The sequence below is a fragment of the Empidonax traillii genome, unplaced genomic scaffold (assembly GCF_003031625.1).
Source record: "Empidonax traillii isolate 1590-97213 ecotype Southwest subspecies unplaced genomic scaffold, ASM303162v1 scaffold34:size3740991, whole genome shotgun sequence".
Lineage (NCBI taxonomy): Eukaryota > Metazoa > Chordata > Aves > Passeriformes > Tyrannidae > Empidonax > Empidonax traillii.
The window spans coordinates 3,689,053-3,716,143 of record NW_020955227.1 but is presented as its reverse complement, the minus strand read 5'-3'; the positions used below and the strand labels follow the sequence as shown (position 1 = coordinate 3,716,143).

At 50.2% G+C, this 27,091-nt stretch overlaps 1 protein-coding gene across 1 annotated transcript in view; it reads right to left on the bottom strand.

Moving 5' to 3' along the window:
• Window positions 1-27,091, bottom strand: part of LOC114054581 (astrotactin-2-like) — a gene marked incomplete at its 3' end in the record, with an annotated part of 143,804 nt that overhangs the window by 20,245 nt on the left and 96,468 nt on the right. Inside the window, exons 5-6 of the mRNA XM_027877881.1 lie at window positions 19,928-20,035; window positions 6,295-6,441 (exon numbers count right to left, since the gene is read on the bottom strand). Of these exons, the coding sequence (XP_027733682.1) occupies window positions 6,295-6,441; window positions 19,928-20,035 (255 nt within the window). The remainder of the gene's footprint in view (window positions 1-6,294; window positions 6,442-19,927; window positions 20,036-27,091) is intronic.

The following is a 27,091-nucleotide window of genomic DNA, read 5'->3' as shown; positions in this document are numbered from 1 at the left end:
TAATATCCATGGGACCAAGGTGAGCTACCAGCCACTCACTGAGAGGCTGCACATCAGCAATGTTGCTTGTTGGGAGAGCAGAACAGGGAAGTAGCATGTTCCCACCTAGAGAGCCTCCAAAAATCCTCACTGAGCTGCTGCACCATTGATGCCACAGGTATCCCATAAATTCTTATTCAAAAGTCAGTGTGGCTTAAGCTTCCCAGGATGGAGCCACTACCATGTTGCAACAACATCCTGAGTGGGAAGGGACCTACAAAGATTATCTATTTCAACTCCTGGCCCTGCACAGACACCCCAACAATCCCACCCTGTCCCTCAGAGCGTTGTCCAAACCCTCCTGGAGCTCTGGCAGCCTTGGGGCTGTGCCCACTACCCTGGGGAGCCTGTTCAGTGCCAACCATCCTCTGGGGGAAGAAGCTTTTCCTGAGATCCAACCTAATCCTCCCTTGACACAGATCCAGCCATTCCCTCAGGTCCTGTCACTGGTCACAGAAAGCAGAGGTCAGTGCCTGCCCCTCTGCTGCCCCTCTAGAGAGGCTGTATGAATGTTTGCATCTTTCCGTCCATGGAATGGAGCAGGTTAGGTGGTCAAATACTGCAGTTTTCCCTCACCATCCCTCCCAAAGCAGAGGGTAAATGCTGTTGGTAAAGCTCAGCAGGCACCAGGAGATGCCCCCTCCCCAGGGATGGGCACATCCCGCCTCTCTCAGGATGCAACAGCTCCCAGCTCTGAACCAGCTGCTGCTGAAACCATCCAAATTCCAACACCAATCCCACCAGCTCTGCTCTGATGAATCCTGCAAAGGAGAAAGGCAGAGGCATTTGGCTTCCCCTGTGAAATGAGGTGCCCCAGGAGCTGGGAATGCCCGTGGCGGGCACAGGGCTGGGGGAGCCGGGCGGCGCGGGCAGGAGCCGAGCGCAGGTTCCCAAGGCTGTCAGAGCCACGATAAAAACACGATGTACTTCAGCCTCCGGGATCTTATTAGTTCTTCATGCAAAGAGCGTTCACGCCGTAAAACCGTCTTGGAATCCCTTTGATCCACGCTGATACAGTTCATAAATTGATGTTAATATTTAGAGTTCATGTCTGGTAACGCTGCAGCCATTTGCTCGCATTTTCTTGCCAGGCAAGCAGGCGCAGGAGCGGGAGCGAGCTGTAACAGTGGCACTGAGGTGACCCTGTGATTAAGAGTTGATGAAATAAAATGCAATTTGTAAAGCTGCCCCCAAACACAGTCGGCTTACCCAAAACACACAGGGTCTGTGGCAAAGCCAGACGTGGCACTGAGTCTGCAACAGGGAAGTATTGCTTCTGTCAAAGCTGTGATCCCAGTCTCTGTACAGTAAAAAAAGCACCTCTGCGGCAGAACGACTCCCAGGGGAGAAAACAGCACAAGAAAAGCTTATTTTAAGCCAGTCATATCCCTCTGCTGATTTCAGAGGGGACTGGTGGGGCTGGGAACAGCGGGAGACCACGGGGGACCCCAGTGGCAGAAACCCTCAGAAAACTTGGAGAGATCAGAGAATCACAGAATGGTTTGTGTTAGAAGCACCTTAAAGATCATCTTGTTCCACCTCCTACCGTGGGCAGGACACCTTCCACTATCCCAGGTTGCTCCAAGCCCCGTCCAACCTGGTCTTGGACACTTGCAGGGATGGGGCAGCCACAGCTTCTCTGGGCAACCTGTGCCAGTTACTCAGAGCCCCATCCAGCCTGGCCTGAGGTACCTTTGAGATCAGACCTCTTTCTCCATCCTTCTGGCACAAACCTGGGATGCTTCACATGTAAATGAGAGAGTGTCTCCAGCTTCTCCTTGTCCAACAGGATGGGGACACAGCCAGTTTCCCATCTCCTGTGGCTCATTTCTCTATTGCTTTATGTGCTGAGTGCAAGCACCTGAGGATTCAAGCTAATGCCTGGTCACCTCTGAGGGCTGCAGAAGATTGAGCAGGAGACGTCAAAAGCGAACAATTTAAAGCAACACATTTAATTAAAACCAAAATGAGAAGTTGTTGTGAGTCCAACAATTGCAGTCTGCAGAGCTCTGACAATCTTCAGGGAAAATTAACACAGGCTGCTAATAGCAGCATCCAATTCACCGGTGTCTTGGATGAAACATTCATGGGGGAAGGCAGGAAATAATCTTCAGATGAAACAATTACTGATCAGCTGCATGGCAAGGACACGATGGCATCATTCAGGAGGGCAGACGCAGATGCATGAAGATTAAAATAAGAAAAAACCAAAAGCTTCCTCCGCCTCTGCCATCTTGTCCAGATGCTCCAACCCAAAACACGGTCTCAAGTGGAAATTCCATTTCCCACCGTTCTCCTGGCTTTGCACGGTGGGGACTGGATTTGCTCTCCTCCCCCTGTCGCTCACAGGGCAGTGTCCATCCCAGGAGAGTTCATCCAGACTTGCAGGGGTGATGGAGCCATATCAGAGCAGTTCAGAGTTCAGCTCGGAGCAGAGACACAGCAGGGACAGCACCTGCCCATGCCAAGCTCCAAGCACAGAGTGGGGACAATGTCTGCCCATGCCAAGCTCCAGATCCATGACAGGGACTGTGCCTGCCCACACTGAGCTCTGCACACCCAGCCTGCAGCTCTGCAAGGTGAAGAAAAATTACCACATCTCTCCTGGCATTTGCCTCAGAAGAGGAGGGAAGGAGCTTGTAAACGCCCCGAGATGTCTTTGAAGTGACACAAACCTGCTTTACGCCCTTTCTTTATTTCCACTTATAAAACAAAGCCCTACAAGCCCCTCACTAAATGCAGCTCTTGCTTCCTTCAGTACCACTGGAGGATCTCACCCACCTCTCCCACTAAAGGATCCAGACACAAACATCCACCCACACCATATATAACCTCTCACAGGCTGTAAAAAGGGGAAACTTTAATTGATGCTATATTTCATACTGTTGTGCAGCAAGGACGTACTCCAGGCTGAGCCCTCCAGGGTATCTTTCTCCAGCCCTGCCTTCCCTGCAAGCAGCTCCCATTGCACCATCTCTACTTTTTGAATGATTAGTTACAAGAAAAAAAAAAAAACAACAACAAACAAAAAACAACTATTGAATGTACAGCTGAGCGGCTCACATTTTCATAACAGTTTTATTACTCAGATGGACGGGCTCTCCTTCGATTCTTCCCCACTTTGACTCTGTTAAAGGGTCCTTTAAATAATGCCTTGCATTTCCATATCCTCATAAAAGCCACTACGGTTCTTTCCATAAATCTGAGCCACCTCTGAAATGAGAGCGATGCCTTCTGCTCAGCACGGGCAGAGGCTCTCCCAAAACACAAAAGCCCTGGAGCAGCAGAAGGGAGGAGAGGATGCTCCAACTGCTCCACCTGAAGAGAGGATTTAGAGGCACCAACTCATTTCTGGGAGGCAGGAGGTCCCAGCCCTCCCTGTGAGCCATGGCTGCTCCTGCCAGGCTCCACTGGCCCCATGAAGTGAAGGCAGAGCAGCTGTGCAAAACAGGCAATAACTGCTCAGCGAGGAGCGAGGCAGGGGGACCCCATCAAATGAACAAAAGGAAGAAAACAAACCGAGAGAGAAATAAGGGCAGTAGAGACAGGCTGGTTATTAAGCACTGCTGCTTGGAATATATCCTCCCAGCTTGGCTGCCAGTTGGCTTCTGGTCCCAGTCCTTCCCCTCCCCTTTCCCACAGTGCCACTCCAGCGGGCTCAGGAGCTGCTTCCTCTGATGCTGTTGCTCGCTGCAGCAGGGAACGCTGCTCTTCTCCAAGGCTGGAGACATTTGGGGGGGCTGCTCCCCCCTCTCCTTTACCCAGCTTGGCTCTGGCTGCTGGCACTCCGGAGCTGGCTGGCATCTATTTAAAGTTTCCTTCAAAGCCGAGTTCTCATCGTCTAGGAGAGGGATTTCTTTCAGCCTCTGCCTTTGTTTGGCTTCTCCTGCAGAGGTGCCGGTAGCGGCTCCGCTTTCACATTTTCCTTGGCTCCTGACGCCTATTGAAATGCTGCATTTCAAAAAGGAATGAGAGGGCACCGCTCCCTCGCACAGGAACATCTCCTGTGAATGCACCATCCCTGCCTTCTCGCAGAGCCTGCCTTATCATCACGTGAAACACAAAAGGGGAACAGCTTCGGGAACCAGGCGATTTAAGCGCACGGCAACACTTACAAGACGCGGAGCCACCATCAGGTGCCACGTGAGAGGCTGTTTCAAGACTGATCAAAGCTCCCAGACTCTGCCAGGCCGTACACATCAGCTCTGCTGCCGCCTCGGTGCCATGGGGATGCCCAAGCCAACTCCCTTTTTCAGCTGGGAGAAAAAGCAGGTTTAACTCCCTGCAGGAGATTGCTAGGGAGGGGCAGGTTCCCTGTTCCCCACCAGACTCCAGGTGCTGAGCCTTGGCAAGCACAGCCAGCCACGCTTTTCCTGGGTATCATTAAAATTTCCCAACCCAGCTCAGTTCTGCTCTGCAATATTTTGCTGCCAGTTAGATGCCACCTCGGGATTTGTTGTTATTCAGAAAGGAGGGACAACTTTTAAGAGCTTTTCTCTTCCCAGGCAAGGAACTGCCATCACATAAAATGATGAGATTTCAGGAAAAGTGATAGCCACTGCAAAATGTCTTGGCTGCTTCTATGTGAGGAATTTGACTGTTTCTCATAAAAAATATTAAAAAAGTTTTCACAGTTTGTAATTATATTTTACAGTTTCATTACAAAGCTCATTTTAATTCTTCTCCAAGCCATTGTTACCAGTCCTCTTGCCACTTTCTCTTCAGAAAAGTCATTAAGTCAGGACTGGAGATCATCCCATTTCCCCCAGTTTCAAGGATATTAATCTGTTTTATTGGTATTTCATTGTCATTTTCATTTGAGTGTTCTCTGCATTTGCATAATTTGCATTGCTACCCCTTTCCTGGTGACAGGCACAGGCTCAGCTTTTCGCTTTCATTCTACGCAGTCTCACTGCATTTTGTTTATTTTCTTTTTTGAGGACACTTTTTCTTCCCTGGGCCAGAATCCCAGGCTGGGACCAGGATGCTGAGATCTTATCTCCATCACTGCCTGCCTGGTGAACCTTCAGCAAGTACCAAAACCAGTTGTGAAGTCCCAGCGCAAGTGCTGAACTGGCCAGTGCCCATCCCAAAGGGACACAGGTTTGCACTAGAGCAACCTCATTCACCCAGTGCAAGAGTTCCTGTTCTCCAGCTACTCAGAATAACCATCTGTGAAGACTTCAAAATATTCACGTGCAGCCTGGACAATCCTGAAAGCCTTTCAGAAACAGGTTAAGGCATAGAAAAGTCCCTTTTTTCAAATCACAAAACCACAGAATTGAAGAATGGTTCAGGTTTGGAAGGGACCTTAAGGATCATCCTATTCCAACCCCCTGCCTGCCATGGGCAGGGACATCTTCCACTAGACCAGGTTGCTCAGAGCTCCAACCAACCTGGCCTTGAATATTTCCAAGGAGAGCCACTCTCACTCTAGTTAATCCCACCTCAAACACACTAGTGACTCCCATCTTGCCACAGGGTGATGGTTTCAGCCCCTCTCCACCACTCCCTGCAGTTGTCACCCTTTTGAACCTCTTTAACCATCTTCCTCTCCCCAAAACATTAATCCTCCAAGAGCTGCCCTTGAAAGTGGGGGTTTCCTAGAGCTGCCCACACCAGGACACCCCAGCAGCTGTCGATGCACTGGTTCCATGCAGCACATTCCTGGCAGAGAGAGAAAGTGCCCCTTCCACATGCCCCAAGCAACGAGACGAGTGCAGGAGCTGAGGAATTGGAACCGACTGAATAATGGGTCCTGTCTGCTGGAAGAAAATGAAATTTGCCCTCATGTTACCGAAAACTTGCACTCGGCGCTCACTGCACATTATAAAGAAAAGGTCAGTGAAACACAACAAATGCAAGGAGCCCAGTTGGAGAAAGCAATAAATAGTGACAGCAGCACTCGTCTAATTTTTCAAAGCCTCTCTGCTTTTGCTCAAACCCCAGCAACTCCCCTCCCTGCTGCTGCAAGGGCTGGGACGAGCAGCTCTGCTGCTGCAGGACAGGAGGATGCCTGTCTGTGCAGGCTCCCAGGGCTGGAGCTCGGAGGAAAACCGGAATATCCGTCAGATACGATTAGCAGCCATAATAAAAACGATAATATTAATTGACACTATTAAGATTGTGGCCTCGGGCTCGCAGATGCGCTTTGCTCCCGTGCAAAGGGGGATCCCCGCAGTTGGAAGTAGCCGGAGCAACGCCAAAAGAGAGGGATTCCCACGTGCCAAAGGCAGAGTCCTGGGAGGGTCTTACCGTCGGCAATGAAGTGCTCGGGGACGTGCAGCGTCACCTTGACGGTCAGCGGGCAGGAGAGCTGCGAGCCACAGACCACGGCCAGCACGCAGGAGCTGACTGCGATCAGCGTCAGCGCCGTCTTGTTGACGGGGCTCTTCATGGAACCTGCAAGGCAGAGACAGGGCTGGGTGGCCAACAGGCAAAGATGCACCCCCAGAGCTTGCTTGGCCTACCCCCCCCCAAAGCAGGAGACCCCCCCAGCCCGGGGAAGGCAGGTACTGAAAACAAGGGTAGCAGCTCAGCGGCAGCGGAAGAGCTCCTGAGGTCCCGCACACCTCCCATCTTTCCCATCACACCTTCTCTGGCTGAAATTTTAACACTCGTGTTGTTCCACTCACTGAGCTGCAGTGGAGGCTTCATTTTGCTAGAGGAGGGGGAAAACCTTCTCAGAGCTCTGTACAGACCCTTTTCCCAGGAACTTCCCCTTCCCAGAGCAACCCATCACCCCTGCCACACTCCCCTGGTAAAGCCACCATCACTTCTCGTCAATCTTGGTTTATTCTGCAAAACTTGTCAAGCCACAGAAAATAACTAAGCAAAATCTGAGGGCTGTCTGGACCATGAGACCACTTGCTTTCCCTTAACACCAGGGAAATTACACCTGTCAAAGTTATATAGCACTAATGACTGCTAATTATTTACACAAATATATAAATACTCAGTCATCACAGAGGGACTACACTGTACAACACAGCGACCTCCAGAGCCAGCTGCTTCTGACAGGCAGGAGATGTTACAAAACAAGTTTTATTTTATCAGGTGCAGGAGCTCACAGCGTCTCCCACAAATCAGGATGCACGGGATGCCACCTGTCAAAGCAGGCACCCAGTCTGCCTGGTCCCCAACTGGCACGCTCATGCCACATGTGTCACTCCCAGGCTGCCATCCTTCATCTCAAAGGCCACATGCCTGGCAGCAGGACTAAGGGATGCACCAAGAAATAACCCCACGAGCTAAAAGGATCCCACTGTCCCACGGCTTTACTCAGCTCAGTACACTCAGCCACCTGGTTGGTGGCTTCTATTTTATTCAGATTTTTTTTGAAGTAATAGGTAAAAATAAGCCAAAAAGGACCTCAAGCATCCACAGGTCATTAGGGGCCACAGCAGGTACAAATCCACTGGGAAAACCTCGTGGAAAAGTGCGGTGTTGGGATGGCTGAATCACCATCAGCTACAGTGGGGTGGGAGAGAACAACCCCGAGATTCTGTAGGGAATGGGGTGAAGTCATCAGGAGAGATCTGGCTTCCTCAGGAGATTCAGGAGATTGCTGCTGCTGGATACAGGCTGGGAATGCCTTTGTGTCCAAGTGAGACACCTTCCACCAATGCAGATGACCAGGAAAAACCATCTCAGGCCACTGCTACCCCATCAACAGGTCTTCAGTGCCTGAGAAGGGAGCAGCCCTGGAGCCTGCATCCTTGGGGCACCCCTGATCCCTCAGGACCCGGGGGCTCCCCCGCCACTGCTCCCACTGCATTGAATCCCCCACAGCCACCTCACACCACCTTTCCTCAAAGCCAACAACGGGCACCTCACAGAGCAGCTGGTTCCCTTCTCTGGGGCTTGGGATGCCAACTGAAAACCAGCTGGTGAGAGTGTCCATGACAAGGAGAAGGCACAGCCTGGCACTGAACCCATTGAGTGGCTGCACAGGCCATTACGGTGCAGCTGAGACAACCGAGCTGCTGGCAGACCTGACCACATCCTTGCTCAGGATTCAGGACACTTACTTAGTTTTGGAAACCAGTGCAGCCTCTCCCTGCTTGCTCCCTGGCCCTCACCATCTCATCAGCAAAGCAAGATTTGAAAATTGAACAGGAAATAGATCCACAAGTTAGCACTTGCACACCCTGTAATTTGACCAAAGCTGCTGCTGCAAATGCTGGTGCTTGGGCAGGGACCTCATGCTTGGTACAACCTGTGCTTTCCAGGCAGGGCAGCGAGCCTCAACAAAGCATTCCCTGCCACAGCATGGAGCCTGCACAGGGGATGCTCCAGCCAGGATCTGCAGGACAGGAGAAGCAACTGATCTGCCGGAAAACACCCCCATCATTTCGACCAACAAGAGCATGCAAATTGATTATTTATGAAGCATCTTTTCCTTTCCTTATGTATGCATCATCTAAACAGCCTTCCCACCCCCATTTCACAGCTTTATCCCAATCCCCTGTGCCCTTCACCTTGCAATCCCCCTTTTTTCCTTCCTAATCTTTATTCATGTCATCAGCATAAGTTAGCACCTCCTTGGGAGGCAAACTCATCCTCTCTCTGGGCATACTGTGCCTGCCACAACCCCTGCTTGGCTGTAAGCTATGACAGGAATGGAAAAGAAAAAAGAGGGGGGAAAAAAAGAAAGAAGAAAAAAGAAAAGGCAAGGGAAAAAATCTCCATCGGGATAAGTGGACACAATCAAATACACAATAGACCAGAGAACACTGGATTTCACCATTATAAATCACCTTTCAATCCAGGGTCTTAAAGTGCTTTGCAAACATTAAATCGTAAATCCTTTATGAGTTAGATGAATATTATCCCCTTCTCACAAAGAGTCTGAATCACAGGTATGATGGCAGCTTTCAACATCCTGCAGACAGAGTGGAGCTGCAGGAATGAGGATCTCCCACCCCCATCAGTCCATGGGTTTCTTCTCCTCCCCTGACTCAGAGGAGAGGAGCATAAGAGCTTGAAACAGAAAAAAAAAACCCTTTACAGCTCCATGAGCTTGAGTTTGGCTGCCCAAGGAAAGGGACAGTTGTTCCAAGTCTCCTGCAACTCCCTTCCCTGCTTCCTTGCCTCCTGTACTCACTCATTTCCATCAGACTGCTAATGACTGACCTCTAGAACTGCCTGACATTGGTTTTGACCAACTGAACCACAACAATGTGGCTTCTGCTTGAGCAGAAATTGCATTTCCAGCTCAGCTCTTTATTGCTCACGGCCAGTTTGCTGCCAGGTTTGAAGGGAGACTGCTGGAAAAGCAGATCCTTCCCTCGTTCTTTGAACAGAGGGACAGGGCTCTTGTTTTCCGTCCCCTTCCCTGCTCTTCAGACCACTGATGCTCCAGCAGAACCACTGCTGTGCTGCATTTAAACACCCATCTGGAGATAAACAGTTTCACTCCAGGCCTCTAAAACAATAAGCAATTGTACTCTCAGCAAGCCCCTGCTAACCAAACCCACCTCACCAGGGCTTCACTCTGTTCCAGAGTTGAGACAGACAGATCCATTCCTTCCTCAGCCCAGGGAGGGGATCCAAATCCTGCTTGGTAGCTCAGGCAGTCCCAAATAAACCCCAGTGCTGCAGATGGGAGCAGGCTGAGTCCTGCTCTTTCCCTCCTCTCCTTGTCAGCTCCAGGCTTTCAGGGAGGTGTTTGAAGAGCAGATTTGCAAACCCAGGTTACCAAACAAGCTGGTATCAATTTCCTTTACCAAAAATGAGGAAGCTGGGTGGGGAATATCCACCCTCATGGGTGGCTGATGGCGTTCAGGAGCCCTGAGAGCCACAGTACCCAATGTAAACCTTGATTTGAGTATCTCAGGTACAAAAAGGCCAAGAGGAAGACTGTAACCAGGTACAGCTGAGACCAAACTCACTCCCCAGATCCTCCTGCCCTAAAAAATTGCTTCATACATTAAGATGACCTCTCTGTGTTTTTAATTAAAGATGTTTCTATTGTATTTTGAATGGTTGCAACAGAGTGAGTGGATGCCCAGTTGGGCTGTTCTGGGGAGAAAGTGATGGTCTGTGGGGGCTTCCAGGAGTGGCAAACCTGGAGAGCCTGTGTCCAAGAAGCAGTTAGAGCAGCAGGCAGGGCAGTGGGCAGGGTACACAACCAGGATGAAGAATAAATTACTTTTTGCCAAAGGGGGAGAACTAACCTCTCCCCACAGTCTGCAAGATCAAAGAGTGAGAAGCAGAAAAAAAAAAAAAGTAAACTGCTCAACTTCAGGGCAGAATCATACCTGAGATAATCCATGCTAGAGTTCCAATGGCAGCTTAATTCAACTGGAAAACAACAGGAGTAGCCAGGACTGTGGTCAGAGGTGCTCCAGTCACCACCACCTTCCCCACCCAGGATTTTTTTCCTATCTTTAAACCCCAGTGCAAACTAGCCTGGAGAAGATGTGGGTCCCTCTGCAGACAGCTCAGAAACCGCTTGCAAAGCACCACATTCCCCTGAAGATTTTGCACCTGCTGCAAGATGAAGATAAATTCAAAGCCACTGGTGTAAACACTCAGCAAACAGCCCCTCCAAACGCACCGTGTCTCCTTTGAAATATCATTTCCTCGTGCAGTTAATTACTCACTGCTTTGTACACTTTCCTTTACCCACCTAAAGGACAAGGCAAGGAAAACAAACAAAAAAAAAACCAACAAAACTCTGAGCTCATTTCTTTTTAATATTGCCAGTGCTGCCTAAATTTAGGGAGGGGGAAAAAAAAAATAAAAGGTGTGTTCAGAACACATATGGATTTACGAGCAACACAAATATCCCGTGCTCTTGGTAATATGATGTTTCTAAATCAGGCTCATAAATACATGCTTGGGAGATTAGTCTATAAAAAAAAAATAAACTTTAATTACCCCATCTTTATCAGCACACAGCCCGTGGTGTTAACCATATGTGGGTGTTAAATGCCAAGTGCTTTGCAATCTTCCCCGCCCCATCCCCCCCCGGAGATAACGGCATCGTACGGAATGTTTCGTGGCTACTCGGGATATGAAAATGTATTCCCACCAGCCGAGGAAGACGGGGATGGGGAATGAGAGAAGGAGAACAGAGAGTGCTGGAACTGCTTAGCAACACACACACACACACACACACACACACACAGAGCCACCGTTGCCCGCCGTGCTGTGCCGCATGCGGAACACCCGGCACGGGGACAGCAGCACCCCGGGAACAGCGATCCCACCACAGCCCATCCCGCACCCCCGAGATGCTCCCAGAGCACACCGATGTTGCTGGCATGTCAAGAGGAATTGGGCTCCTAATGATCCTCCATTATGTTCCAGCAGAGGCTCATTAATACGGCACAGCAGCGTTTCCAGGACACCCTCACACACAGGAACATCTCGAGGTGTTTTACGAGGGGGAGATCATGTCCAATCAAATCAAACGCCAATTAGGATGAGCAGCGGTGCTGGCAGGCGGATCTGGCCATGGAGCACCCCTGAACAGGGAGCAGCACTGCCCATCTCCTCTCCTGCCCCACACCCTCCCCTCCCACAGCAGGATGGTCCCTCTTTCTCCAGCACACCAGGCACGTGGGGTGGGATGGGATGGGACGGGACAGGATGGGATGGGATGGGAGATTATCCTTCCAGCCAAACCATGACCCCACCAAGCCTTCATGGACCACTCAGCCCAAGAGCCACTTCCCTTCAAAGGAGATGGATGTGGATTCACACACCCTTGACACAAGGCTTGGCCTGAGACCCTTCTTGAGGAATCTTCTCATCGCTGTCCCAGACAAATCCCAAATGAAGGTGCTCACAGCTACAGCCCAGATCTGTGTCAGGGCTTGGGGACAGGGCAGTCTCCAGCCTCATCCCAGAGTCAAGAGATCCAGGGGAAATCCCTGGATCAGCCCCCATACAGGGGGAGACCCACAGGGAGACTCCTCTCACCTCCAAGGAGGCAGGGAGGGTGCACACAGGAGGGGATGGAGGAGCAAAGACAGCCACGTTGTGCAGCAGGAGGGTGAGAGCAGACACTCCTGGATTTATGGAGGATTTGATCTTGCTAAGCACATGCTGAATCAAATTAATACTATTAACATTTATGAATTATCCTCTAGCAATTAGCCAAGCCATCCTCCAGTACAGCACAGGGGGGCTGCAGGAAAGCCAGCCCTGGGGTGCAGGTCAGGGACAGGAAGATGTCAGGGGTTGGTATGGTCACTGTGGGGAGGCCTGGGTTGGGCTGCTGGACCCCATAGCAAGGTCACAAGGGCTTGTTGGCTGAGCTCCTGTGTGCCACTGAGTTCTCATGCTCCTCCAGCAGCCTGAGCCTCAGCTCTTAAGGTGCTCCTGGAGTTATATTGCCTTATGTACTGAATAAATGTATATATTTCCTAATTATACAGTCGTCTGTGGTGCTCCCCCTTTGCTCTAAAACATTGAGCCTGCAGCTGGCACAGAGGCACCACCAGCAAATTGCAACTAGGAGGAGGAGGAAGGGGGGAAACAGAGGGAAGGCTGGGCAAGAAATGAGCAGCTGAGGGGAGGGGGGAAATGGAGATGACCAGAGAGGCACAGGTTGAGATGCTGGTCTGCTGATCCACCAGCTCCATCTCCACTGGGCTCACCACAGGCAGGTTCTCCTGCCCACATACCTCAGACCTCCCTCAGCACAACAAAGGGGGGAGAATTTGTGCAAACCCAATTTGCTCTCCTGGCGCTGTTACATTTTTTGCATTTCTCTGGGCATGGACAATTAAAATCAATGAAGTCAGTTTTGCTTTCATGTTCTTGGTGCTGAATCGGTCGAGATAAAATCACATTAAAGAAACAGTTACATATTTAAAGGCAGAGATTGCCTGCACTGGAATTTTCTTTCACAAAAATCAATGAAAACACTTCTCCTGGAATTAAGGCCTGATCTTTTTTTGTTTTACACTCCAAATGAGTCCCAATTTTACAATATAGAAGCACAAAGGCAAATCTGAGTGGAAGGGTTCATTTTAAGGAGAAGGGAAAGCAATTTTCAATACAGTGTAACAAAAATATTATTCCTACAGGAAAAAGGGAAAAAAAGGAATCATTATCTGTGAAATAGTTCGTGTTGAGTCACAGCCCAGGGAGGATTGTGCTCAGTGAGCGTAGGGCTGGTCAGACAGCTGAATTGATTTTGGAGACCAGGAGATTGCAGTGATGGAGACCAGGATGCCAGGGAGGCCTCAGGATCTGGCAGATGTCCCAGCACCTGGCAGGAGATGTCCCAGGACCCGGTGGCAAGAGATGTCAAAGGACCCAGCAAGCTGCCCATCCTGGCTGGATCCTCATCACACTGCCCATCTTCCCATTGCCACCCTGCAGGCAGAGCTGGGATGTGGGAATTGGGCTGGAATCCCCCCCAAAAACACAAATCTCAAACCACCTTTCTATTGTATCCATTATTTTTGGGATAGATGCAAACTAAACAACGGAACGGGAATAAAAATCTGTGCTCTGCAACATCTCCCTGGGTTTGGGGCACATCCCTCCGTGCCTCAGTTTCCTCCTCCAGCCAAGCATCGTGGAAGTATGAGCATGACATCTACCACCCCCTGCTTCCTTCCCTGCTCCCGCCAAGGAGACAAATCCACCGTGCCACGGGCACGCTGAGCATCCGCAACGAGACGCATCTTCATTTTCCATCCAGCAGTAACCCTCGCCCTCCTCCCGCCTGCATCCAGCACCGTGTTTATGTTCGGCTTCCTGGGAAACAAGAGACTCGTTACCATGCGGAGGGCGACAGCAGAGCGATTAGTGAAATTTGTTACCCACATGCTCTGAACAAAATTAAATTAAAAGTGCTGCTTTGCTGTCAAGATAAGGGCCAAGCCGGAGAGATAATTTTTCACTCTCAAACACTCAATTACTCGCTGAGGCTGTATCAGATACAATCGGAAAATAAATAAATAAATGGGAGGACCCGCACTGCCTCCAGGAACAGATGTAAAAGCCTTTATCTCCAGCACAGTCCGGGGAAGTTAAAGAGCCTGCGGCCACCACAGCTCCACCACTTCACTCGCAGAGCCTTCTGCTGCCCAGCTCCAGCTTCCCTCTGCAGCCCCTCTCCCATCAGCTCCACTCCCTGGGCATGGACAGGAGCGTGTGTGCACCCCCACACCTGCAGCCACAGGGGATTTAGAGAGCAAAGAGGTTGCTGGAGCAACCCCAGCCAAGACACCCTGCACAGCCAGAGTCCAGCAGGGATGAACAGAGGCTCAGGGAGGGTTTTATGTGCTGTTGCAGCGCCTCGTTGCTCTGCAGGCAAAAGAAGCCATCGTGTCAAAGCGCCACGTTTGTTTGCTCACTGGAAAAGCAGCAAACAGGTGGAGGGCTAAGGAGGGTTGGAAATGAGCAGCATTGCCCATTGGCACCACTGCCCTGGGAACCACAGTGGTGTGGGCAGGGTGGGATGGACCTTGGTGATCTGAGGGGTAAAGACGAGACCTGTATCATAAAAGTACCTCATCCTTGAGATTTGGGGATGTCCAGGTGCCCTCTAGAGTCCTCTTCCCTGGTCTGACAGGAGCAGCACGGCACCACATGCCATGAACCAGCTGGACGTGCACCAGACACCAGCACTGACCTGTCCATCTGTCCCTGCTTTGTGTACCCTTGTCAGGGAACTCTAATCTATCTGTGCCATGCACTGACCACATGAGGAGGGGTTGGGCACAGGGCTGCCGGGGAGGGAGACACTCCCCGAGCACAGACAGACAGCACCAGACTCCTTCCTCCCTCATGCTCCCATAAACAACCCAAACTGACAGGTTTGCTTTATCACCTTTTGTCTCCCATTCGATTCCCAACAGCACCTCCCCTAGTCTGAGGGTGAGTCAAGGCCAGGGCAGACCTGGGGGACAATTCCCTGAGGAGCACAGCAGAACGGGTGCACGTGCTGCCCACGGCGTTCGCTCAGCCCCAGCGAGGCCAGGGGCACTGGCAGAGCACAGAGAATGGTACCCAAATTTCATTCTGCACTGCATTTAGTTCCCCATGAAATAATAAGTGCCTGCTGCCTCTGGAGACGGGAGAGGATCAAAGCGAAGCTTCCTCATATGTAGCAGACTCCGAATACCTAATATTCCCTTATAAAAGGCCTTGTTTTAAACACCAAATACAGAGGCAGATCAAAGCTCAGCTTCTCATTTCTCTAACAGCCCTCAGAAGGCTCCGCCAGCCAGCCCAGCACACACACACGTGCACACCCGAGCGGTTGACACCAATCCAAGGTACATAATTGAACTCTGTTAATTTGTCAAAACCATCCCTGCGTGTTACGGGAACAGCCAGGTGCCTTGTTCACAGAGACCTCAGCTGAGGAGCATCCCAAAACTATGTCCTCCCTTCCCTGGGGTGGTGGGAGGCTCTCCTGGGATGGGAAGGTACCACCTGAACAACAGCTATGCATGAAAATAGGGTGGGTATTTCCCCCCTTCTTCTTTTAACAGGTGATGCTGAGAGGGGTGAAGCAATCCCAGACCCCAGTGTGGGGGAGTGGGCTCAGGGTGGTCCAGCTCAGGCTGAAACAGATGCCAGAGCTTGCTTGAGGAGCAGCAGCCAGATGAGGACATTCCACGCAGGGTCTCCATACGATGCCATCACTTTCCCTGCCTCAGTTCCCCCCAGCCCAGGGAGCTGCACAGCATCTGTTGCCCATTTTTGTGTTACAGAGCAGCTGCTCTGTGGCCTGAGAAAGCAAAGGGAGGTGGGGAAAACTCGGTTTTGCCTCCCCTCCAGCAAGGAGGGGCTCATTAAATTCACTTAATGAGCCAGACACGGACCCTGGTACGGCTTAGGAGTTACAGTGCTGCTTCTTCCCCCTCATCTTTCTCTATCAGCCATTGGGCTGCCTGCCACCAGGGGAGCTTGGGACTGCACACTCAGACCTGGAGCTGAATAAATTTTGCTGGGCAGGAGGTAAACACCACCCTGAGGCAAGGGGGATGGAGCAGGAGTGACACACAAGTGGAGTTTGTGTACAGGGCTCTTCCTCCTCGGTTTAGGGTGATTTTTGCTACTATATTTTTCTCTCAAACTCAGAGGGTGACCTGACTGAACACATTCCACCCTGCTCCAGAGAGAGGAATTAAGTATCAAAGCTTTGATATTGGCTGTGTTGGACAGTGGGGGGTGTGGATTCACATCTTTACAACCCTGTCAGGTTGTAAAGACTTCTGTCTCTACACAAGACTTCAGTGTTGGTGAAAGGTGCAATGACAGACAGCCCAGGAGACAAGAGCCATCTGTGCACCACAGTCAGCATGCAAAGAGGTTCCCATGTGTCCAGATTCTCCCAGGGAGGTGGGAAAGGGGACAGCCAGCCCCCGTGACAAGCAGAGCCTTGGACTGCACAAACCTGTTGCAATCAGGTTGCAATAAAATCTGATTTCTGAAAAAAACCTGAGGAGTCAGTACTGAGGGTCAGCAGGAAGGAGCATCCTTGGCCCCAGCTGAGGATCCCTCTAGCCTCCCAGCACAGAGCTTCTCTCAGAACTTGTTTCACTTGGAAAAACAGCCCAGATTCCAGCTCCCTTAAGACTACATGTCAGCCCTGCTGTGAGCACTGCCATTAGAGCAGTGCTCACACTGATCCCTCAAAATAAAGCAAGGGTGGAGAGCTGGCATGGGCACAGGCAGGGGGCCACAGCAAAGACAGGAGATGTCTCGCTGAAGATGGGTATGACCAGAGCACTTCTTGGCATGACCCAGCTCCCCAGAGACACTGCTGATCAGCATTGCCTCTCCCAGCTCAAATCCCAGAGGTGGGGCTGAGCCCAACAGCAGACAAAGACCAAGGCTCCGCGGGAAGGAGTCCTCTGTGTTATTTCTTAAACTCTCCTCCCCTATAATTCCCAAAGACAAGGGAACATACAGACCTAGAAGCTGGGAGGATGACTGGTGCAGTGTGCTGGGAGCACAGAAGGTGATGCCTCAGCCACCCCTGACTCCATACTCGGACTGATCAGACTTACTTCTCCATGTATTCCCACACTGATAACCAGGTATCAACGGATCTGCTGCTCCTGAGCTACCAGAACAAGCTCTCCCTTGCTCAGTACTGACCTGTAGGACTGTCCCTTCAATATACCTTACCAAGGCCCTGCAAAACCTGCTGTCCTCCTCCTCCAGGACACACAGGACCACTTAACCAGCCAGCTTTCAACCAAGCTCAAATACAACCAAACCTGTGCACCACCTAAGTGACAACTCCCCTCCCGTGGTCTGGGATCAATGCCTTGACAGTACCAGTAATTAGGCTCAATCCTGCAAAACTTCATCCTAGGAGAGAAACCCCAAGGAATCTCTCTCCTTGGACCTGATAACTATCTGACAGCACCTGCAACGACACGCAAGCACAGCAAAATCAATATGGGAACATCATTGTAAGAATTAACTGTATCTGACGACGCATCCTTCTCTATTAGAGTTACGATCCCGTCCAATTATGGATCTTGGCTGAACTTGTAATTATGAGTTTGGTACTAGGACTTCCCACTGAGCTATTGCTTTCCTTCCATGAGGGACAGAGGAGTCAATGAAAAGATAATAGAAAATTCCTTTCAAGGACGCAGTGATGGCAAAATTTAGCTAGACAGGAGGGGGAGTACAATGGGGACTTTATGCAAGACAATTCCCTCTGTTAGCCACCAGTGAGCACGAACAAACCAGGTTCTCGCAGCATCGCTCAAACGCTAAAGCAGATCTAACATCCAGCTCTGCGCGATGGCGCGAGGCAGCTCTGCCTCCTGAATTCCCTTCAAACCCAGCCATCAAAGCTGCCCAGGTGAACAGCAGCTTATTCACAGGAAGAGAAAGGAACTCTTGCCATTCATCTATTCTATTCATTTATATTTGCCCTACCAGGAAGCTTAAACAAACAGCCCAAAACCAACACATACGTCAATAAGGATATCTTTGTACCTGGCATTCAGTACGAGCGCGTTTGAAGAGTTTGGCAGAGCATTTGATCTCGGGGGCATGGCGTCAAGGCAGCCTTGCAAAGACTTCTCTGCTTTTCATTAAAGCATAGTTTTCCACACCTTCCTTGCACACCATCACCCCTTTCCCTAGTGGAACCTGAAAAAACCCCAAACTTGGGTGACTTTTCTGAAGTACCCCAGGGCTTTCACATCCAGCCCAGTATTGCAGAACAACTCCTTGAAAAAACTACTCCAACACTCAGGAAGTTTACCCCCTGTCTCTGTTTTGGGACAGTTTCTTTTGTCTCTCCAATAGAACCATTCCTTCCTTCTCTCACACAGCCAAAAAGATGGAGTGCCTCTCCTGTGAGGGAAGGCTGAGAGAGTTGGGGCTGTCCAGCCTGGAAAAGAGAAGAGTTTTGGAGACCTTATTGTAGCTTTCTGGTTCCTGAAGGAAGCCTGCAAGAGAGCTGGAGGGGTACTTTGGACAAAGGTATATAATGACAGGACAAGGGGAGGACAGCTTCACATTGACAGGGTTAGATTGGATATTGGGCAGAAACTCTTCCCTGTGAGGGTGGTGAGACACTGCCACAGGCTGCCCAGAGAAGATGTGGTGCCCCATCCCTGGGAGCATTCTAGGCCAGGTTGGCTGGGGCTCTAAATAACCTGGTCTAGTGGAAGTGTCCCTGCATATGGCAAGGGAGTTGGAACAAGAAGGTCTTTAAGGTTCCTTCCAACCCAAACCGGTCTGCGATTCTGAGTGTATGATTTTCCCCTGAATGCAGCTGTGTTCGTACTGCAACAGGTAACTTTAACTCATGACTCCTCTCCCTGCTTTTCATCAAAAGCTCATTTTAAACTCAGTGATAATTTTTCATGGTCCTAAAACACATGGAAAAGGGGAAAAAAAAAAAAAAAAAAAACAACACTATAAAATTGAAGTCCCAGCCTTTCAGTAGGAACAAACGCAGTGCACCCCTGTGCATGCGTGTGCTCGCTCCCATGTGCAACCACCGAGCTGATCGGAGGTGCTGAGGCAATTTCACATTCAAATAAACACATTGGGAGAGCATTTATGGGAATGGCTCATCATGGAAACAAATGGGGCCGTGTGTGCTGCGGTGGGTACCGGCATCTATCTGGCTGCTGCGCTGTGCCAGGGCCCGGCTCCACGCACAAAACAAATGGAGGGAGCAGCCCCACTGTGCAATTTTTAAATTGCTTCCCAACGGAGTTATTTCCCGACTGTGATTTTTCAAACACAGCAGCAGCAGCAGCAGCAGCAGCAGCAAGGCTCATCTTCCCCTCTTGCCAAACAGCTTGGGCCAAGAGTCCCGAACAAAAACGATCCAGCATGATGTGACCGGAGGAAAAGCGGACACTAATTTCAAACTGCAGATGATATTTCAGTTTCACAGCTTCTCTAACTCGCAAAAGAGCCTGAAGGGACTTTGGTCTACAAATCCCTGCCCCAACTCTCATTTTGAATTTCTTCCTTTTAATTGCCTTTGTGCCAAGAGGAAGGCCAGGAAACTTTCATCCAACGGATGCTTTGCATGGGAAATAAAGGGCAGAAAATGGGAGTTCGGAGCAAGGAATTGCCAAGGTGACCATCCCTGACAGCTGCAATGGTGCCAGGATGATGACGGACACAATTGCTCCCTGCTGGTGCAGCATTGGGGAAGTGCCAGGGCATGTGGAAGGAAACTGATATTAGAAACCATCAAAGAAACCCAGAACCTCAGCAACATCACTGGGAAACGTGATTTATGGCTCCTACACGGTGCTGCATTGCACAGACAGCACATCTTGGGATGTCTTTACCACCATGGACTGGTATGGCCTTCCTTTAGACTCAGGCAATGTCAGACACCATCACTCACGGGAACAATCAAGGTGCTCAACCATTTTTTCCCCCCAAGTGCAATCACTGTGTCATTCTGTACCTTTGCTCCGTCTCCGGCTCCGATACTGCTCCGTGTAGAAGGTGAGCTGGGTTTCATCATCTGCCTCTGAGCCAGAGTTTCCTTTGGCACGTCCAAACCCGATTCCACCTGCAAGCAACAGAGAGGAAAAAATCAGCCCTGTCAGCTGGGATGCTCAGCAGCAGGAAGAGCTGGGAGCTCCTTGGCAGAGATGCCAGATTTGGCCAGAATCCACTGCTCCGCACTAAGATACTCTACTTGGGGTCACCAGAAGTGACATGGGACTTTTGCTGCTCATGATTTCACTGGCTCCTTATTGCCCTCATCAAAAATCAAGACTCCATTATGCCAGTTGTGATGTGAATGTAAGAAGATGTTTTCCACCCTCAGGAATGGAGAATACAAATGTATTTCAAGGTATTTACAAAGGAAACCCCTGACAGTAGCAGCTGTTCTCTTCAAGGACACCTACACAGTGAAGTACAGCGAATTTTAGGTGTTTGCTTCAAAGCAAACCCAGCAGGGACAAGTAGTACATGGGGAACACAGCATTTGGGGGGGTACCCAGGACCCCACTGCATGGCAAAGGCCCCACTTCTCTCACTCATCACCTGCTTTGGCCCATCTGCTCGCCCAGCTCACCATGAGAACCAGCAGCACGTGTTCCTGCAGTGGTCAGGACTGACAGCAGCAGGGCTGGTCCATGGTTTACCTGGCATCCTCCTCTCTGGGCTGGATATAGAGCAGGATGTAAGAGGAGCCCAGCTGGTTTCAGCCCCGGACACACCAAGGAGCGATGGATATTTTAGAAGTGATGCAGACTTTAACTGGCAGAAGTCCTTCAATCCTTGCAGAGTTTAAAACAAAGAGGCCTCTGGGGGTTGACAGTGGCCCTTTAAACTGCCATTAAAATATTTTACTGTTTTTAAAAAATCCTTTATTCTAGGCAGAAGCACAATTTCCCCGTTTCTTGGCAGGAGAACAGAAAATGAGCGATGCCTTCTGCCCTCTGAAATCCTTAATCACCGCGATGAGAGGTGGCTGGCAGGAGCCAGCGGGACACTGGGAGCTCCGCACGTGGCTGCTGCCCTGTCCATGCCCTCACCTGGCCAAGAAGTGCCCTCAGAGGGGGTGGGGGGATGTCTTAACAGAGGGGTAGGAAGAGACTCTGCCAGTTCCTTTCCTCCTGAAAGCAGCAAGAGGGGTCACTGCTTAAACACAGCAGAGTTTAGTGCTGGAAATGTGGGCTGGTGGATTTATAGACTCGCACCCCAAACCATAACCCACCATCAGCCCCTCCTCAGACACAAACAACACAGCATCCAGTGGCACAATACACCCACACCCAGGGTCTGGGGGTTTGAAAGGCACAGCAGAGTGGTAAAACCAATCAGGCTTATTCGCATCAGCAAGAAAAATCTTAATTAATCTGGGCTTCTAACACAGGCCCTTGGGCAACCAGCCAGGGCTGCAGCTCTACTGCACATCCCATTCTCACTGAGAAGGGGCTGCCCCAGTCTCCTTTGCAGTGTCCAGGGCTGGAAGACAGACACCAGCCACAGGAGGGTTTTTTCCCAAGGAGCTCAGCACAGCCACCTCCTCTGCCTGGGAAAGGGACCTGGATGCTGCCTGCACGGGAAGGACATGGCACATCCCTCTGCCACCTTCCCATGTGCCAGATCTGGCCCCTCTTGCACAGGCAGATGGCTGGGGTGGACAGAGGCAGCGATCTGGTGCTCTCTCTGCTCTCTCAGCCCGCCGAGGGGACCGGGCAGTGGCACAGGCAGCAGCTGCTCCTCCGCCACCGGCCCAGCCCCCTCCGGCCGCTCCGCGTTTGTGTGCCGGCTGCGTCTCCGTGATGGATGGAGCTGACATGTTAAATTACTCAGGCTGGATGTCTTCAGAGAGCCGGTGACAGCGATATTGCATTTTCTGATTACCCAGCACTGCGCAGGATGTATAAATACAGGAGTCAGGAGACCCAGTGCAGGTCCCCAGCCCGGAGTGGAAACGTCTCCTCTGACCCTACATGCGGTGGCAGAGGTCAGCCTGGAAACACGAGCCCAGGGCAGGGGCACGGCTGCCAGGGATGTGCTTTTGTTCCTCTGTGTTACCAAAGATGCGGGAACACATCCTGGTGGTGGTTTTGGGGGTCCTGGAACCCAGCTGAGGCAACCTGGAGGATGCAGGAATGGTAATCCTCAACCGATCCTGCCATAAACTTGATTTCATGTTTAACTCGCCCCAAAACCTTGCTGAATAACCCTTGTGAGACATTCACAACTGGGGCAATGCCTACTGCCCCAACTCAACAACCAGCCTCAGTTGCAGCTTGCTGCCAAGACATAGGCCCAAGATAATTACATGATGGGGCTGAGGATGCTCACAGCAGAGAGCACCCACGTGCAGGTTCTGGTGGGGATGAATAAGGACAGCACTCAGTTAACACCAAGCAGCCCTGCCTGGTCAGCATTCCTTTTCCTTTAAAAACATAGAGAAACCCAGTAAGCATCAGAAAAAAAAAAAATACCCTAATCACTGCAAGCGATTACAAAGTGGAATAAGATGCTTAAAAGACAGAGCAGGGAAACAGCAACTTTGCAGCACTGGGTACCTGTAATGGACCAGCAACTCGATCTCCAGTGACTCCTCCAGGGAGTTGCACCCCCTTTATACACAGCTCATTCCTGTTATTTAGACTGGAGAGAAAACAAAGCTCCCCTTCCTCACCCACACCCCTGTCCCCTGCATGGCTCGGTCCCCAGGCAGCGGGGGGTGAGGAGGGGGAGCTCAAAGAAGATGCTCTTGTTTCTAATCCTGTTTGCAGATTTACAAGCTCGTTAATCCGTTCAAATAGATCTCAGCTCCGCCAGGCACCCGGGCAGGGTGCTTGTTCTGAGTGCAACATTAATTTAGTGGGGAGCAAGGCGGGGTGCCAAGGCAAACACCTCATTAGGGTGTAATTAAAGATGGTAACATTAGTGCCAGGTGGGGACTATGGAAAAAAAATTCAGGTATCAGAGGCTCCGTTATCCCCAAAGAATTTTGATAGCTAAAAGCCAAGTGTATGTTTTTTTAAAAGTGAGCTTTTGGCATTAATGAGGAAATAAAAAGCAAACCTGACATTTTTAATCCTTTCCCCAAAGCCAGTAGGTCACAGAGTATCTTAGGAAAATAACTGTGGATGCAAAACAAACCAAAATGGAGATAAAATAACAAAATAAGTAACAGGAGCTATTTGGATAACTTCTGTCTGAGGCCAAGTTGACCTCAAGTACTTAATCTCTCCAAGCTGCATGTTATAATAGAAGTGGGAGCTTGTTTTTGTCCCCAGTGGTGCCAACCTGGGTGACATCTTTATGCATACCCCTGCCCTGCAACCACTGTCAATGAAAAAAAGGAGTTTCTGCACCCCATCCCTCCAGGAAAACGGCCAAATCCTGCACATACCACAGAATTCAAGACCTACAACCTCCCTGCTTGGCCGTGTTGGATTCACTCTGCTCCACACTCACTTGCCCCATGCAGCACAGTCTCCTGGGTGTTCAAAAGCTCCTCTGCTTCCAGGCTTCCCAGTAAAAGCTGGATGAGGAGTGCCCTCCCCACCACCCCAGTACTGTGGTGAGGTCCCTGCACCAAGGGCCAGCAGGGCTGTGCAGAGCTTAGCAATTAGCTAAGTGGGAATTTTCAGTTTAATTCATTTAACCCTGAAAAGAGCACCAGCCAATTGAAAAAACTTAATGTGGCCAGAGAAAGGTAAATTAGATGCAGATTTAGGGGGAAAACAACAACAACAACAACAACAACACCACACACACACACACACACACGCACACACACGCAAAAAAAACCCAACAACAACAACAACACAAAACAAACAAACAATAAAAAACACCCCACAAACATTCGTGTTTGGAACTTACCCAGTCAATGCAAAAAAAGGATAAAGAAGAGAAGGAAGCCCTTGAAAATTAAGTGGCCTGTGGCAGGGGTACATTCACACAGAATGCTTCAGCTGAGGAAAGCTCTTCCTCCTCATTTATTGTCCCTCTTCCCTCTGTCTATACCCAAAAAACTCACCACTGTGGATGGTGCAACAATCTTCCACTGTGGAATGCTCCCAAACAACAGCCCTTGAAGGGTTTTATTTTCACCAGGGACAACTCACAGAGCTGGGCATGATACTTTGACTCAGAGGAGGCAAAAGTTCCTGGCTAAACCATCAAAAAGCCTTTCCAGCAAAACATGATGCTCTGCAGGCACCACAGGACAGATGGAGAGAGGTGGAGGCAGAGGTGTCCTGGCAAAAGCAGGGACCATGGATGAGCCCAGACAAGTCCAACTCTGCTTCCTCAGGGAACTTTGGGTAACTCAGGGCACAGCCAAGACCTCTAAACCACAAGAAGCTGCAGCCTCACTGTGCAGTACATCGCAAGAAACAGCACATCCCAATAAACAGCACATCCCAATAAACAGCACATCCCAATAAACAGCACATCCCAATAAACAGCACATCCCGTCTGAGGAGGAGGATCGTTATGGGTTATTTCTTCCCAAATCCAGGGTGTTTTTAAAGCCCTGCCCCAGGAGAGGGCACCAGACCCCCTCTCTGCACACACCAGCCACCCCAAGGCCACTCCCCAGACCCACATCCGAAAATCCCTCCCAGTGCCTGCATCCACACGCACACACAGGGTGGTCCATTGGCCAAACCCCCACCCTCAGTCCCTGCCCTGCTGCCTCTCTCCATGTGTTCCAGGGTATCACTTCCCAGTTCTGGTGCAGCCAGGTTGGGATGTCTGGCTACCACCTGGCTGTATTTTGGGCACCATAAACCCTCTTGGACTCAGCATTCTTCCCCCAAGCACTTCCAGTCCCCACAGAGATCTTCTCCTTCCAGCCCACCCCTCCTGCCCCTCGGCTCTCACCATCCTCACTCTCCCTCTATTATTTATAACCTCTAAACACACTTCACTCAATAGAATTGTTTAGGGAGAGAGGTTGTATGAAAGAGGCATTAAACAAAATAAAGTTATACAGCACTGTAAATGGAGAGGGTGGTGTGGTTTTGTTTTGTTTTTAAGTCAATGTACTTGGAAAAAAAACCCTTCCTAGAGCTGCTGGAAACAGCACAGAACCAGATTTAATGATGAGCAATGGGCAGCAGTTTAAACACACTCAGTGCAGGGAAGTGAAGCAAAACAAAGTTGATCCCAGATTTGTTTTCCTTGTGCTGGGGGGTTGGGTTGTTTGTTTTCTGGGTTGTTTGGATGGTTTATCCCATCCTTCTGAAGGAGCAGCACTCGGAAACCCTTTCAGAGCCTTTCCATAAAGGAGGAAAATCCTTCTGCTGTGCACAGTTCCTGCGGGGAGAGCGCTCCAGCTGCAGGGCTCTGATGAGGTTAAGCATTAATTAAATCAAACCACAAGAAAATAATTACACACAGGCATCCGTCAGGCCGGCTTGTCACTACCCAGGAACAAAGTTGGATGCAAACTCCATCAGCGGAACTATCACGCGGTCGTTAGGAGGAAATAAATGTATCCCAAACGGACAATTTCGTTTAGGGGGAGGAAAAAAAAAAAAGTCTCCTGAATTGCAATGGATTAATGAGGCAAAGGGCTTGTGTTTGCAGTTGGATGGCAAACACAAACATCCTGAGTTGTGGTATCATCCTTTAACTTGAGCGCTCACTCGCACTCCAGCCGCTTGCCTGCCGGAAGGACAGGTAACCACAGGCTGTAAAAACAAAACCTCTGGCTCAGGAGAGGCCAGGGAAAAGGCAGGGAAAGGCATGGATCAGCTCAGAGCAGCAGTGCCTGGCTACCACTTCCACAAGCAAAGAGAAATTTAAATTAAAGGGAAAAGAGGATAGATGAGAGGGGGCTATAGGGAGCAAGAACTCCACTGCAGATGCTGTGACTGGCTGGCTTTTTGGTGCTGCTCAATGATTCCTGATGATTTGAGACCTTAAAATCTCTTCTCTAGGGCGTGCTGGTGAGGTATCCCATAGGTGGGGACACTGGAAGTCAGGGTCCCCTCCTGAAGCCCATGGGGTACTTTATGCCTTGGGCTCCTCATCCCACACAGACATTGGGTATAAACAAATTTCCAACTCTTACATTGAGGAAACACAAGTCTGGGAACAAATGTGACTAAGGTGGCTCTTGTCCTGGTATCCACAGACTATTCCCATGGCCACTAATAGGCAGAGGAATCCTGGGGAGGTGGGAAATGGGGTGAGGGGTGTCCCCAGAGATTGGGGGCACAATTGGGGCCACACTCTGCTCCCACACAGCCAGAGGCTCTGCCTGCAGCTGGGCACTGTGCCTCCTCCTAAGCTCGGCTGCAAGGATTAACTGACTTGTTCCATTAGTGACCAAAAAGTCTCTTACCTTCAGGCAGTTCAAAAGTGAACTACACACACACAAACAAAAAAAAAAAAAGGAGGCTGGAGCAGGGAAACAGGGAAATCTCCCCAGACAGTCCCTGTGGACCCCAAAGCACCCACACACACACAGAGTAAAATCCAGAGACACGTATTTGAATAACTACTAGAAAACAAACCAAATAATTTAAACCAGTTAAAGAGTCAGAACATTTTCTTCACACTAACTGAATAATTTATGGGCAGAGCTATAATAAAAAAAAAAGCCCTCTCCAGGCCTGTATCACAGGAAAATGCATCCAGAATAAAGGATCGCATTTCAGACTCATAAATAAATGAAAAACAAAACCAATAGTAAACAGAAGGAAAAGTATTTCCTTCCCAGCTCCCAGCGCTGCCACAAAGACCCTCACTGCCCTGGGCAGGTCATGGCTGAGGAACCCTCCTGCCTATCATCCCTGGAGGGATCCTGACAACCCCTTCTCCTCCACAGGTGGAAATGTGGACCTGATCCCTCCACACAGCCTTTAGATCCATGAATGCTGCTCCCACCCTGTGTGGAGTTCAAAAACCCCTAAGCACTGTGAAAGCAGAAAGAAGAGAGGTCATAGTGATGTTAGAGCCAAAATGAACTTCACCCCTTTGTGAAACAAAAAAACTTGCCAAGAAACCATTTCACCCCCACCTGAGTTAGTCCAGGGACTCTGGCCTTGCAGCAGACCTGGAAGAATCCATTGGAGGGGACACACGTGACACGACTCCCAGACATATCTCCACCAGACCCCCCAGAGGATGC